We start from the raw sequence: 15,716 nt of genomic DNA, 5'->3' as shown, positions 1-15,716 counted from the left end.
GTTAATAAAAATGTAATTTTTTATGTTTTTCTGTTAAGGTTGTTGCCTACTTTTTGGCGGTAGTTGCTTCTGTTATTCTGTCGAATCGATTTTTTTGTATAGGAAACATTTTCTTGGATATATATATTCTTAATAAATAAATAACAGTTGAAGAATATATTTTATAAATTTCAAATCGTTCAAAGAACAAATGGATAAAGTTAAGAATATTAGATCTTTCATTTGTAAACATCTAACCCAATTAGTTGTCACACTCTCTTGAATTTAAAAAACACCCTTGTCCTATTCTAATTATTTTAAAATTAAAAAAACTTTAAAAACCTGACTGTACAAAGAGGTTTTATTAATTTCTCAATTTTTCTTTCAAACTTTAGTGTCGACCATTTTTAGCAAGAACAATATATCACTGTAATGTGTCTTTTTTAAAAAAACTTTTCACAAGGTAGTTTGTCACTGATATATTTGCCTGGTTAATAATAATAATAAATAATTCCTGTTATACCATCTACCGAGTATACTCGTTATTAATTTCACTTGATGTCTTATTTCTCTCACATTGCAAGATTGCACCAGCGGTAATGACTTTTTATTCTTTTTAAATGTGTCAATCAGAAAAGGCAAACTCATTGTTTTGCAAACCTGCAAGTGGACGTGTACATATTTTATTTTGAATGCTTTTGTGCGTTTATTTAGCACAACGGATATTATAAGGTTGTGGTAGCAAGACTCAAAACCTTGATTTAAAATATAAAATTGCTTGAAGCATATGCTTAGTGCAGGGACATAGACGATTTGATATGTGTAAATATGGGTGTGGGAGTGGATATATACAATTTGTGAGGGGAAAAGTGTGTCAAATGGTCCCTGTGGTTTTGCATGCACATCAGTAAATTGATATAACAATTCTAGCGCCAACAGAGCAAATTCAATTATCCATTAACGAATTAGGTATTTTCAAAGAAATCCTATCCAATCCTATTAACTTCAAAAGAGGTTGTCAGAAAAACATTAGATTACAATTTTTTAGTTAAAATAAACGTATTATATCCTATGAAAATGCCAATAAAGTCATTTTCAAATATGTTGCAAGCATGCATGTTGTAGTTGCATATGCGATGCAACTTACATTAAAAGAAAAACAATAGTTCAAACATCGCCACATTTTTGCTTGACTTATTTTATTCCAGGTTCGATGCGATCATGTTGTATCCAAATGGTGAATTTTAAACTTTCAAAGGTTTGAAATTAAAGCAAAAAAATACAACCAAGTAAAAAGTAAGTTACAGCTACTGGTTTGAGTAAGTAATAATAATAATGCTTTAAATTGGTCAGACCATGAAAATAATCGAACTATAGATTTCCGATCTCTTATTACTTAACACAGCTCGATAAAATTTATTTTTTTTGCTGCCAGCCCAGTTTTCTTTAAAGAAAATAATTTTTCGTTTTATGTGTATTTTTTTCACAACAGGTGTTCACTTTAAATACCAATTAACCAACTTATTTTTTTAATGTAAACGCATACATCTTTTTTCGACATACAACATCCAAGTCCTTTGCGTCAAGCTAATTTCATATATTAGAAACCAATTACACCACTTCACAATGGTAAAGAAGAACTATTTATTGGACAAAATACTAACCACATCTTCTTTTTGGAATCTAAATTGTATGTACAATATAAATAAATAAATATGTTAATATACAATAAAAAATGTTTGGACTTTTAAAAAGGTATTCAGAATTAGAAACAAAGCTGAAAAACACAAACCGAAAGTAAACTTTAAAATAATTTTCCAGAGATTAAGCCGTTTAACAAAAGCATATTGATACATAGCTAAGTAGAAAAAAGATAGGCATTATTTCTGTAGGGTCTGAACTTTTCCATAATTAGTATCCTTATTTTAATTATTTTAAAATCGTATAACCTGCGAAAATTTGTAAACTTATTTTTCAATTTTTCGGCGGGAAAAAGCTTACAAGCTCTTATAAAATTTCAAGGTCCACTAAATTTTTCACAAAATCTGAATCCGCTGGCCCACTGTGCAGGGAAATTCACCACGGCTGCGAACGGCAACCTAAGTTTGTTTTCGTTTGCGCCAAGTTTTCATTCGGTTTTTTGGATTTGGCTAGTGCAGATGCTGCCGCGTGAATGCCATCGTCGGAAAGGTATTGAAACGTGCACCATTTGAACAAACATTCGCGTGTGATTCCCCTTGTTGAACGGCATTAATTTGTGCATCAAATTCCAACAACATTTAAATTGCCATTGTTAACTTTGAGAACATTCTAAGAAAATATAAAAACAATGAGAAATGCAAATCAATGTGGAAGTGACGGTTTTATATTTTGCGAAACCTAATAAACGTGTAATGCTTTTAAACTAAAAATACAAAAATTGAATAAATAATTTTTTTTATTTTTAATTTGACTTGAACACCATAAAATCGATGTGTTTCAAATGATCAAAAGGCGCCGACATTTTTATAGTCTACGATGGGCAAATGACAAAACATTCACATATTTGAAACGATAATTTGCCATAACCGCGCCATTCAATATAATAGACATTGTATAATGCGGCTTTTAATCAGAAACCATTTTATTGGCACTTCAGCGGCTGGAATTATAGAATTTCGAAAGAAATGTTTCAGGCAGCTTTTTAAGATTTAGAAAAATTAGGCACACGCTTTTAAAAAAAACATTGATCGCCACATAGACAACACATTATACGCTTGCTCGCAGGAATAGCAGAAACAGACCTAATAATATTATCCATCGGCGCACAAAACGGCCCATTAATAATATTGTGTTTTGGTCCATGAAATTCTTTGAGCCGTTTCAAAAAAATTACTAAAAATTCGACATTGTATTTACTTTGATCCGTCAACTTATGCTGGCACACACTCTGGCACATATATTTTCTTATAAATATAGAAGGTAGCTCCCGCTAAATTTTGTTCTTGCTTTAAAGCCCATGATCTATTGTCATCCTGCTGATTTTGAGATCTGGGGTCTTTACACATGAACGTTCAGACGCGTGTATATATGTTCATTTTATTTAAAAAATTCTTTCCTCCCATTGTCTACATAATATAGTTATGCAAGAATTCTGTTTGAGAAGAGTACTAAAACCACTCGCAAGATACACAATTGTGGTTGATAAAATGGAACTAAGACAAAAGAAGAGTGATGACAAAATTGAGTGTGGCTATATCTGTGTGCTTATGTACATACATTCTTGTGCCTTAAGGAACTTAAGAACTGAAAATTTTGAACAATTTTCTGGTATCTTGTCGAATTTGAGCAGACCTAGTAATACACAAAACTTAATTTAGCACAAGCTCCTAGCGGTAATAAAAATGTTTACACGTGCGCATTTGTGCCATTTGTCTCAGTAGGTGGTAAGGCGGATTTACCTCGTCTGTATACGTATAATATATGCCTGATTTTGATGCTTTCTAAACATTATACCGTGAGCCGATATCTTAGTGCGTTGTGTCGTATACGTATTATTGCGTTACACATTCATCTACCCCGAAATATAGGCACTCATACGTGTTTTTCTTGGCAAATATCTGACAGACGCATGTAGACGTCTGAATATAGGTTTATACGTATACATTTTAGAGGATACATTAGACCCACATTACTTTGTCTCGTGCAATTAGAGTCGAAAAGAGCAGATGGCCCCAACATGTATTCTAAATGTATTTTCAAAGTTCCAGTAATCGTTCGGCTTCCATTTGGAGTGGAAATCAAGAACTCTTAGTTGACACCTGCTCCATTAAGCCCTTTTAGCCAATAAAAGTAGTATATCTAAAGACATTAGAGCGCACATGATCGCCTTGTAGACAAAGTTAATGCAGTGCAAAGCTAATCAACATATTGTTCCGACTTTTTAGTGGGCTATGGGGAATTTGTTAACGGCAATCTGTTAATAGAAACCACAAATTAACGCATGGACCGGAGCTAATATCCAACGATTGTACACACGTTTGCATATACAGGTAGCTTGGTGTTCATAAACACTAAAAAAAATAAATAATCGTTTTGTTTAGATTTGAAATTCGCATGGTACAACCTTAAAATCGGTTTATATTTTCAAATAAAACAGTCGAGGCAGCCGCTATATCTACATCTAGCCAAGACAATTTGTAAACACGTACACATAGATTTGTAATTGACTTTAAAAGCCTTAATGGCATAGTATGGACTCGGGAATTTACTGCGCAATGAAACTAAACAAACGATCGAATAACTCGAAAATGGATCAGTGTGTGTTGGGCAAGCGTAATTAATATAATTTTCAAAAAACCCAATCCAATCTGCAGTCTACTCTTGGAAAGTGAAACACTAAAGGAGCGCCACCGCCAAAGGCAAAGCCAAAGTCAAAGCAATGCAGAATTCCCCGGCCCCGTGTGCCTGGTACTTGCCCTGGTCCCTGGCCGCCCAGCAGCACCAGCAGAAGATGCTGCAGATGCAGTCGCCGTTCCTGGACAAGATGGGTGTGGGGGCCACCTCGGTGGGCGGCATTTTCGCGGCCCAGCCGCAGATGCAGCAGCAGCTGTCACCCAACACGGCGGCAGCTCCTCCGGCGAACTACCAGCAGCCCGCCCTGCATCCGAGTGCTGCCCCGGGGGCCGCCCACTTCCACATGGGATCGCCGTACAACCACCTGGCTCCGCAGCTCCTCAACGCCGGCCAGATGAACCAGAACGCCCTGATGCACTCCGCCATGTTCTCCTCGCTGCCGCTGGGCGCCTACTACGCACCTGCCGCCGGCGGAGGCCACTCGGCCTTCGGGGGAGTGCCCCTCACATCGGCCGCCCATCCCCACCAGCAATCCCTGCTGGCGGCCACCGGCGGAGCAGCCGGGCATAGCCACAGCCACCTGGGCCAGCAGCCACCACCGGCTGCCCAGGTGCCCGTCCAGGTGCCGGTGCAGATGGCCCCGCGGACAGCGCCCTCCATGGTCCAGCCACTCAGCCTCAACTGCCTGCCGCACCAGGAACTGAATCACCTGTCGTCCATCAATCTCAGCCTGGGCGGAGTGGTCGGGCTGCGGAACCAGGCGCCCCAGCTCTCAGCCATCCAGGTTTTGCCAAGTGCCGAGGTGCCGATCAATAAAAAGGTGAGCTGCAGTTTACAGTTTGCTTACTACTCGTAATGATAGGCACTATACGTACTTCAACGAAGGCTAGCACTTAGTGACGTCTATAAATACACTGAGCGAATTAGATGGGTCTATTAATCAAGAATTGAATAAATTCCCTCAAGTAAATATCAATGCCTTTAGAAGATGATTTAGTCATACCTTTATTTTTAGGATTTCCCCCTACTTAAAAAGTTTACATACAATAAAATGATCAACGTGATTTTGCAAATACTTCGATTGAAACGTGCAAAGAACAGAGAGGTATTTCCCTCTCACTTCTTTTAAACAATTGTATTTATTCAAATTTTAACAGATTTGAACGATCTTTAACACTTATATGTTTTATGTTATTATTCATTTAGCTTATTTAGTTAAGATAGACATGAACTGCCTTCTTTCTTCTTATTAACAAATTTAAACCATATAAAAGATTTATTAGGGCTAAAATTTAATCTTTAAACACGACTTTGATATTTTTTTCTCGTTTTTTTTTAGTCTGTAAGCGTCAGAAATCAAAACATTTAGTCACTGATTGCAGAAAAGAAGCTATTTCAACTATTATTACAAAACAAAGTCTATAACCACTGATAAAAATGTGCCGAATCATTATTAGGTGTGGGCATTATTGACTTATCCAAAGTATTGTTAATATCGGTATTAATTCCCGAAAGAGATTGCAATTGCGATTGCGATTTAATAGAATACATTGAGAGTTGCTACGTTGAGAGTTGCCAGAGGCTAGAATCATAAGATTTTAAATAAATAAAATAAATTTCTATATATTTTTTCTTAATCTCTACAATTTGAGTATCTTTGTTAATGTGAATTTGACAACACATTTGCACCATTTTGCAATTAATACTTAAAGTAATACTTAATACTTATTTCTGTAATACGCTATTAAAAGGTAATCTCGCAAGTGAACAAATAAAAACCAAAGCACCATTAATTGGTCTTCAACTGTTGAAGTTACTCCATAACAAGGTGTTGCTCAATTTATAGCGACGGCGATGTCAAAATTAATAACAAGTCATTACACATTCGAAAGTTTCTTGTCGAGCATTTGCTCAACATGCTTTTCAACGGTCTGCATTATTTTACAATGAAATCTTCTCAATCGGTGTTTGTTTTTAAGGCTACTTACATTTTCGACGTCAGCCTGAAGCTTTGGCTTTCAGATTTTCCGCATCGCTAAAGCCGCTTTATTATATACTACTTAGCCGGTGTTTGCATTGCCTCTGTGGCTATCTTTTGAAACCCGATGATTTCATAAGCAAAATGGTGAGCGGGCAGCCAACTGAGTTGGTCAAGGTTTCGCTTATAGTTGTAGCCTTACTCCAAACTTGCTAGTAGCAGCTCCGAGATGTTTTCCATTGTTTAATGCACATAGGTAATTTACACATCGCAATGTCTATAACTTTACACTTGCAAGCGTATGACCATGAAAATCAAGTAGTTGCATCCAATAACAACAGATGTTGATGGGTAAGGCAAACGTGCGAGTTCCTGGGGGTTCAAGGGGTTAAAATTACCACGAAACATTTGTTGAAAACTACCACATCAATTTGTTTACACTTATGGTGTAAACAAAGTGTGCACCTACAATTAGACTCATCCACCTGAGTTCCACCTATAGTAACTCATGCAAAACATTTTACAATTTCAAAGTTTTCAATCCATAACAAATGTTTGAAAATAATATTAACAATTTTTTTAAAAAATGTATACATTTTACAATTATGAAAATAGCAAATAACTAAATCCCCACTCAAAATTTTCTGCGTCAGCCCCTGAAGCGGATGCGAGGTGTATAGAATTTCCAAGTATGATCTTCGTTTTGTAAAAAGTACTTTTCACAACCGTCAAGAACTGGAAAATCCTATCATTGATGGCTAAGTAGGCAAGAAAAGCCGTTAGTGGATAACTTGAATAGAATGTCACTGGACCATTCCTGCAACCTGCCCGTCTAAAATCTTCCACTTGTCCAGTGCCGAGTGCGTTTATCAACCACTTGCCGTATTTGGAATGCACCTACTTACTGCAATCTAGTTTTATACGTCAAAACTGGCTTTAGTCTACACAGTTGCAGCCGATATAAATCGTTTAGATATTTTAATTGCAAGCACAAATACTTCGCCACAAATCTTTCAATCTGAAATGGGTTCAGAAAATACAGTGCAATCACATGTATTCTTGGGTGCCAATTTGTTCAGTAAACTTTTAGAAACAATAATATGTAAAAACAGCTATTGACCTTAATTAAATATTAATTTAACTATTAAAATGCTGGAATTTAAAATATATGAAATACTTTATTTTTTTAACTGTAGGCCAATTCCAATTGCAATTATACAGTTGTGTAAATTTTAACAACTGTCAGTGTCAATGTCTAATTGTCATATTTAAATTTTCTTTTGAAGAACTAAGTCAATTCCTTTTTAAATGTGTTTGTAAATCTTATATTCAGAAACTATTCTTTGTCCAAGTTTTTATTAAACATAAAAAAATAGTTTTTCATTTTCTTCTGAAAATCTGGTTATCCTAAGTCCATTATTTATGTGAATGACGTGGTATGAGTCTGAACAAATTTTTGTTTACAAAAACCCCAGCAAAATGTATAAACTACATTTATCAAGAAGACAAGGACGTAATCTCCCTTATGATCACCGTTGGAAATTGATTATAAATAAGATTTCCCACTCTTCAGTGCCGGTATAAATAACAAAAGGCGAAACTAACAGTTTATAATGAGAGCTCTTAAAAATTGATAACTATTAAAACCATGGGCAGTGGTGACGTGTAGTGTTCCAGAATTATAACACATTTTGTTTTTAAATAAAAACTTAAACTTAAACAATTTTTATTGTGAATTGCGTCTCTTTAAACAAGCTTTTATTACACAAAAATAAATAAATTTAATTTCTTTTGAAGATCTAATGGGTGCTCTTGAAAATTGGTAATAAATAAAACCGTCTTTCAAAATTAATATTTTTTTCGTTAATAAAATATTGCAAGCTCAAACTTAAACACAATTTTTTTTTTTAGATTCTAGTTGCAATTCCAATAATCAGATGCTACAACATTTTCTGTGTTATTTGCTCCTCATTGTCCAAGATTTCAAATAGCTTTCAATTTTTCTTCTTTAGATTAAGGATGAGGCGAATCTAACACTCTTTATTGAATGCTCAAAATAATTGATAGTTAATAGAGCTGCGGGCAGTGGTTACGTGTACTCTTTATAAGTTGTTGGTTATTATTTAAAAAAATATTGTAAGCATAAATCTTAAACAAAATATATTTTTGAAGATTCCAATTGCAAGTCCAATTTTCAGAATCCTAAAATCATTTTTAGTGTCAATTAAATAGTCAAAATAAATAGTTTTCCATTTGTCATCCAAAGATGTAGACCATTATTTTTGTGAATAACGTGGTTATGATAGCCGATGAAAATCGATTATAAATAAGGACTCCCAAATTTTACTACCGGTAAAAATAAGAATAGGCGAAACTAACACTCTATATAATGAGTGCTAGTGCTAGTGGTCTTGAAAATTGATAATTAATAGAGCCGTGGGCAGTGGTCACGTGAGTCTTCCAGTCGTCCGGCTGACAACATATTGGTGTGCTGGCGATAAAAGCGTGCCGACCGCGATTTGTACTTCGCCCCCTGGTTGCTTCTCCATGGAACAGCCTTCGGGTGGGCGGACTCGGACTCATAAATATATTCCGGGTGCTAGAATGAGACACCATTTTCCACTACCACGCAGCCGGCAGCAGCCGGCATTCGCTTCGCAACTATAACAAAAAAAAAAAAAAGAACATTTTGCATAGATTTTCCCGACAAAGAAATACCTCGGAGTCACCTTGAAAATGCAGCCACTATGAACCTAAATCAGGGTTTTGGCAAACATACTCGAGCATGTTTTTTTATAAAAGATGAAATAGATCTAAAGAAGCGATTTTGTGATCGTTTCGGAAAAACCAATATACTCCGAGCTCATCGCGATCGAGGAATATTTGATATGCATTATGCACATATAGATATCTGCTCATGAGTATATGCAGATGCCCACATATATATATATATATATATATATATGTATATAGAACTTATAATACATTAACGATATGAGAGTGCCATGTGGGATGGGAATGGGAATGGGAATGGGAATGGGGGCCGCCGTATGCCAAGATCGCTGGCAACAGGTCTCCGCTGTTGAATGATTCAATTAATTGATCATCTTCGTTTATACTCAGCTCTCATGGATGAGTAGACGTAAAAAGTGTGTAGGAGGTCTTCATTCATTTGTGTTCAATGGAAATCATCACCGGTAATTGGGCAACACAAACGCATTTCTTGGCCGATCAAATCTGACGGAACTAATTTTGGGACCACAATTTCGGGAGACCATAGTCGGAATTCTTTCTCAACTTGAAAACAAAAAAGGGGGATACGAGGAAAGACAATAAACCAAATTGGCTTTAGTTTTCATTAGTTGTTTTTTTTTTTTTTAATTTTACGTCAATCAAAACTGATTTATTTGCAGGGGAGGACATGCACTAATGTAGTCTTAACAAATATTTACTGCTGACGTGTTTATATATCACTTAAGTTGCCTTGCATAAGCGCAAACTCGTTGCTAGCAGGTGTTTACAGCTAAATTAAACAAAAATACTCAATTATCTGCTAGTCTCATCTTAAGTTGATCTTCTCCATCCGTGAAGTCAAAAGTAGCAATTACATGGCGCGAGATGAACACAAAGACTGTTTCTGTCGGATCTAAATCGTTTGTTATACACTTTATTTCAACCGGAATTTAACCGATTATCTGCAGTAAAATGACGTACAAGAAATTAGCTTAAATTCTGTTTCAATAGTTTACAAGCTTAAGATATAATTCTTTTCATTTCCATTTAGTGTTTCAGTTCTTAGGTTGTTCAGATTACTTTAATTAAGAATTTCTTAACAGGATTTTCCAATTTTAATTGTTCAATTAATTTTTTGAAGCATTAGAAACATAAGCTAAACCAAAACAATTTGACATGTTGTGATTCCGATCATTTGATGTTTTAAAAGCAACCATAGTATATTAGGTTTCATAAACATAGCCAAAAATACTTGCAGTTAGCATTCGAGATGGTTTGAGGTGTATTTTGGGTTAGTACAGCAGCGCTAGCATATATTCGGCTGTTCATAATGATCTAAATTTAAAACGTATTCACATATTTCGAGTGTATCTTCTGTGCATTGTTCTAGGTTGAGACTCGTTCACAAATATGTACACGGTCATGCATATGTGTATCCACGCGTTTTAGACCCATTGTAACTTGGGGGGATTTCGCCGAGAATCGAAGATGTGCCGGACGGCATCTCATCTCGTGGTATCTCCCGTGGTCCGTAGCTCTCCCGCGCGACTTTTTGGGCATGCAACATGTTTCCATCATTGGACCGTTGGGCGCTCTGCCAAGGAAAGCAATGAATAGGAAAGCACCATAATGAAGTAATCCGACTAGCGGATACCGGGTACTTGAGACTGCTGCCCCCTTTTCGGGGGCTTTTAATTTGAATTGGTTTTTTTGAAAGGCCAAAAGCTGCTTCCAAAATAAAATATTGGGGGGTTTAACTTAATTGTTCCGCAAAGGCGTAGGGAAGTTGATCTGAAAAATGTAAAGATTATATAAAAGTCAATAGAACATTTCAGATATGAAATCTGTCCTTTCTGCTTATGAATATTTAAGAGGTAACTAGGTAAAACATTCATATAAAAGACAGGTCATTCATCAAAAAGGCAGAAGGAATTATATTTCCTAGTTGCTGTTAAATCCATTTAGTATAAAACAATATACTCTCTTACCTTCGAGTACCGCGCATAAAAGACAACCGTCAGCCAATAGTAGCTCTGTGAAGGCACCAGACATATAAGCGTCGAAGCCAAGTACATATCCCCAACTGTTTATAGATATATGTGTGTTCTTAGAACAATATTTAGGTATCTGTATGAACTTACGTAATATAAAACATAGTGTAACATTAGTCTAGCTGACTTTCCCACCAAGAGCATCACACTATGAACCAAATGAAGTGGGCCTGCCAACGATAAATGGGGGAAGAACAAACAAATTGGTACCTGAAAAAAGGAGGAGAAGGTGAAAATAGATTTGGGGTAAAACTGCGGTTGATCAGATTAAGAAGCTAAGGCCAAGTCTCTTTCACTTTTATGTGGGCATCATAACCAGATCATTACACTTGAGTTTTTCTCTCACTTTATTAAAGCAAATATCGTTTTATTTATGTATTTGACAGACTACTTCTCCAAGGGACTCCGATCTTAAAATTAAAATACCAGAAAAGCGGAAGACGGATGATAACGATCAAATAAAAGAACTAAAGAAAGTAAGTGAAATTAATTTTAAACGCGTTTATATGTTTCCAACGAAAACGGAAGCTAGCTTTGGCAAGCCGAAGTTTTTATACCCTTGCAGTCAAGAAGGGATCCCAAATGATATAAAACCATATAAGCCAAAAAAAGCGAGATACAAGAAAAAATTCTTCGAAAACAACATCACTTAGGTCAATAGTCAGCAAGATATACTCAAATTAATAAAAATAAAATCGCAGAGTTTATAATTTTGACTTGGTTCTATATATGGCAGCTATAATATATTGACGTCCGATCTCCGCCCTTTTCAAACTTGATCTGGGTATAAGTAAAAAAAATACGATTGCTAAATGTTCAAGCTCTACCTTTAAAACTGAGCACGCAGACGATATAGAAACATACGGAATTCTGACCCATTTTATTGTACCCACTGCAAGGGTATAATAAAGTTCTTATAATATGAGAAAATTAAATTGTTGAAGTAATTCAATCGTAAAAGTAATGTTTCTTTTATAAAGGCAAAACTTGAGACGAAAGCATTAAAGGCTAAGAGACCCGGATTTACAGATGAAAGGTATCAAGAAACATCCTACTATATGGAAAACGGTGAGCCATTTGGGTTACGCGCGTATAAATTTTGTAAATAATCATTTCATCAAAAGGTCTTCGCAAGGTATATCCATACTACTTCACATTCACAACTTTCACAAAAGGCCGTTGGGTGGGCGAAAAGATTTTGGACATATTCTCCCGTGAGTTCCGAGCACATCCTGCCGAGGAATACGAGCGCTGTATTCAAACAGGCACGTTGACAGTGAACTTCGAGAAAGTGCCCATTGACTACCGGCTGAAACATAATGATCTGCTCGCTAATATAGTTCACAGGTAATTTAACCAAAATTGCTTCGTCCCTTGTACAAAGTACACACATTGCCCGAAATCAACTTCGAGTGGTTGCAATTGTGTTCAGTGTATTTTCTTCATATTGAGTTTATTTTATATGTGTTTTCCATCCAATAAAAGCCAACTAACGCTCGCAAAATGTATTGTGGATTTTACCTTGAGTTGTCCCAGCACCATCAATAACAATTGACAATTTATACATAATAATTGCGAACATGACTCCACAGAATCATCTTCATAATAATATACGCTAGTTAAGTTTTGAGTTATTTTAATTGATTTTTTAATAAAAAATTTAAAAGTGAACCTCTTCACTAAACTCACAAATCACAAGCCAAAACCAACTATTAAGCAATTGAATGACATAATCAACAATTTTCATTAATTTTTGTTTTATCATAAAATGTACTATTACCAATTATGATATACCCATCTCACTGAAAGCAGGTTATCCCTCCCGATCTCTAGTGAAACAACCGATGGAGATGAAATATCAAACTAACCCGAGTTTCATGGCTATCTTTACAGACACGAAGTTCCTGTGACTTGTCAACCAATTAAAATTGTGCATATGGATGAGGACATTGTAGTTGTAAATAAGCCAGCATCGATACCTGTAAGTGGCTTAAACGACCGCCATGTTACACACTTTACACAGAGATAGTTGATTACTTCTACTTGAGTCTGTATCTTAATGTCTGTTCACTGTCAAAAACTTACTTCTCGAACATCTGTATACGTCAATTTGAAAACTACTAGATTACAATTTGAGTTTCCTAAGAGTTAATGTAATGCCATTATTACAGGTACACCCCTGTGGACGTTATAGGCACAACACCGTAGTCTTCATCCTGGCAAAGGAGTTTAGTCTCAAGAACCTACGCACAATTCACCGGCTTGATCGTTTGACATCAGGTCTTTTGTTATTCGGACGTAGTCCAAAGAAGGCGCGACAAATGGAGCAACAGATTCGCAACAGGCAGGTGGAAAAGGAATATATCTGCCGAGTTGAGGGCGTTTTCCCAGAGTAAGTTAATAGGCCAAAACCGAATAAAACTCCCAATAAACAACTATCACATTGCAGTGGCACTGTGGAGTGTAAGGAGCCCATTGAGGTGGTTAGCTACAAGATTGGCGTGTGCAAAGTATCCCCTAAGGGCAAAGATTGCACGACAACCTTCCAAAAGCTTTCCCAAAACGGCACAACTAGTGTGGTACTCTGCAAACCACTCACGGGTCGAATGCATCAGATAAGGGTACACTTGCAATACTTAGGTAAGAGGTACTTGAAGTCTTTGTCCCTTAAACCTGATACTAAATGAAGGTAACTGCTCCACAAAGGTTATCCCATTCTAAACGATCCGCTTTACAATCACGAAGTCTTCGGTCCTCTGAAGGGACGATCCGGAGACATTGGTGGAAAGTCAGACGATGAGCTTATACGCGATCTCATAAATATACACAATGCTGAGAACTGGCTGGGCATAGATTGTGACTCCGACATATCCATGTTCAAGACCACCAAGGACGAGGCAGATCGGGAAAGTCTCAGCAGTGAGCACACTTCCGGTGGGTAAACCTATGACTTATGTGCACTTCCTGTGTTCACTTCTTAGTTTTGTGTCTTTCAGTCGTCCATCACAGCGACGATGATGGGGGCGTGAATTCACGGGAAACATCACCGCCATGTACTGAAGCCCAGCAGCCAGAAGTTGGTGGTAAAAATGCAGAGCGCACAAATGTGGCCAAGGATTATCCAGTTACTGCACCGAAGTCTTCCACGGAAATTTCCACAGCTCTGCTGGATTCAATTGAGATTCCCTTGAGTGGAGGTGGCTGCAATGCGAACAAGATCACTGTAGATGAGCACTGCTATGAGTGCAAAGTGCACTACCGTGATCCCAAGTCAAAGGACCTTATTATGTATCTGCACGCATGGAAGTACAAGGTTTGTTACTAGTTTTTTGGTTAGAAAAAAACGATTTTAATAACTAGATTTTTTCATATATAGGGCCCTGGATGGGAGTATGAAACGGAGTTACCGAATTGGGCCCGCAACGATTGGGACCACTTAGACCCTGTATAAGTATACAATACTATATTAGAAACCAAACAGACCAAAATCAGCAAAAACTTATATATATCATAAAAGAAATGTGCCTTTAAGATTGTATAGCATGCTTACGCTTTTGTTAATGCGTTAAACAATAATATTTATGTACTCAAAGGCGTAGTTAATGATTGAAAAATTATGTACGCATTCTAGAATCCTATAAAGTTCACAATCAACCACAAATAGGCTAATACAAGAGCTGAAAAGACGTGCAAATAAATTCGAAGCTTTTATTACAAAATAATAGGTATATTTATATGTATACAAGACATGCACTTATCTGAATCAACGATATGTGAAAGGCAATATATTATATTATTATCGAAATAGACAACTTTATAGAAATTAGTTTATATGAATGTAAAGCGAGATCGTGCAAAAATGAAAATAAATGCAATTTTACAAATGTTTCTTAGAAAATAATTGAATATAACTACTAATTTAGTTTAATTTGGGGTTTTTATGATAGGCTTACTGTAACAAGACCTGAATTTATTTCATTACTAATATTGAAATAATACGCACACTTAAACCTACACGGTCAAGAAAACTATTCACATATAAAACTAGAAAAAGAACAAATGAAAGCCAACGACTTGCCCCATTGCTCTGCAAGTTGCCAACTTTTTTCATTAAAAAAAGCTTTCTCATTCTACTACTTCTCACCACTTCAAAACTAATAGTTGAATTTTTTATTAAAGAGGGTAAACATACAAGCGTCCACACCCTTATATTACTAACTGAACTTTTGGTACCCATTAGCAATGGGTTATAATGAAAATGTTTCGTATGAGAGTGCGCACAATAAGTAAACATACATTTACTGGGTACCTCGTGTTCGAGTTTAGCTATTAAATATATTTTTTCTATTTAGTTTGTAGCTGCAGTCCTTGCACCACCAATGCATACATAATATGGTAAGAATGTCTCTCTACTTCCTAAAGTTAACAAGGCCTACAATTAAATTTGGTCCAAGCCTAATAAAATATGTGTGCTTGTACGTCTCGCATTCATAGAAAAACAAGCACTCTGAATATTTAATATCATCCGCATAATATTACCACAAAGGACCTAAAGTCCTCTGTGTGTGACTGTGACCCTCATTGGATTTGGTCGGTCATTGTAATTTAAATTAAAAAGTTAGCATACATGCAAGTGCTTT

The 15,716-nt window shown here is 36.2% G+C and overlaps 1 protein-coding gene and 1 long non-coding RNA gene across 4 annotated transcripts; one reads left to right on the top strand and one right to left on the bottom strand.

Annotated features, from left to right (window-relative positions):
* The first annotated feature begins 2,109 nt into the window (after positions 1–2,109).
* Positions 2,110–14,977, top strand: LOC128263474 (pseudouridylate synthase RPUSD2). Of its 3 annotated transcripts, none has more exons than XM_052998534.1 (11): positions 2,110–2,169; positions 4,335–5,134; positions 11,463–11,552; positions 12,057–12,144; positions 12,201–12,423; positions 12,970–13,057; positions 13,248–13,468; positions 13,526–13,716; positions 13,783–14,010; positions 14,073–14,389; positions 14,453–14,977. In XM_052998534.1, exons 2-11 carry the CDS (start codon positions 4,400–4,402, stop codon positions 14,525–14,527), a joined length of 2,256 nt encoding a protein of 751 aa, XP_052854494.1. In that variant the 5' UTR covers positions 2,110–2,169; positions 4,335–4,399; the 3' UTR covers positions 14,528–14,977. The 3 variants fall into 3 exon arrangements, with proteins under 3 accessions (XP_052854494.1, XP_052854496.1, XP_052854495.1); XM_052998535.1 differs by lacking the exon at positions 2,110–2,169 and adding an exon at positions 3,749–4,010; XM_052998536.1 differs by lacking the exons at positions 2,110–2,169; positions 12,970–13,057; positions 13,526–13,716; ... (1 more) ...; positions 14,073–14,389; positions 14,453–14,977 and adding an exon at positions 3,732–4,010 and having other exon boundaries at positions 4,118–5,134; positions 13,248–13,435.
* LOC128263475 (uncharacterized) lies at positions 10,178–11,370 on the bottom strand. Its single transcript, XR_008268441.1, has 3 exons — positions 11,167–11,370; positions 11,014–11,108; positions 10,178–10,816 (listed from the first exon to the last, which is right to left on the bottom strand). It is a non-coding gene; the product is annotated as an uncharacterized LOC128263475 (long non-coding RNA).
* Positions 14,978–15,716: the final 739 nt, after the last annotated feature.

Source organism: Drosophila gunungcola, unplaced genomic scaffold (genome assembly GCF_025200985.1).
Source record: "Drosophila gunungcola strain Sukarami unplaced genomic scaffold, Dgunungcola_SK_2 000001F, whole genome shotgun sequence".
Classification (NCBI taxonomy): Eukaryota; Metazoa; Arthropoda; class Insecta; order Diptera; family Drosophilidae; genus Drosophila; species Drosophila gunungcola.
This window is presented reverse-complemented; position numbering and strand designations above follow the sequence as displayed.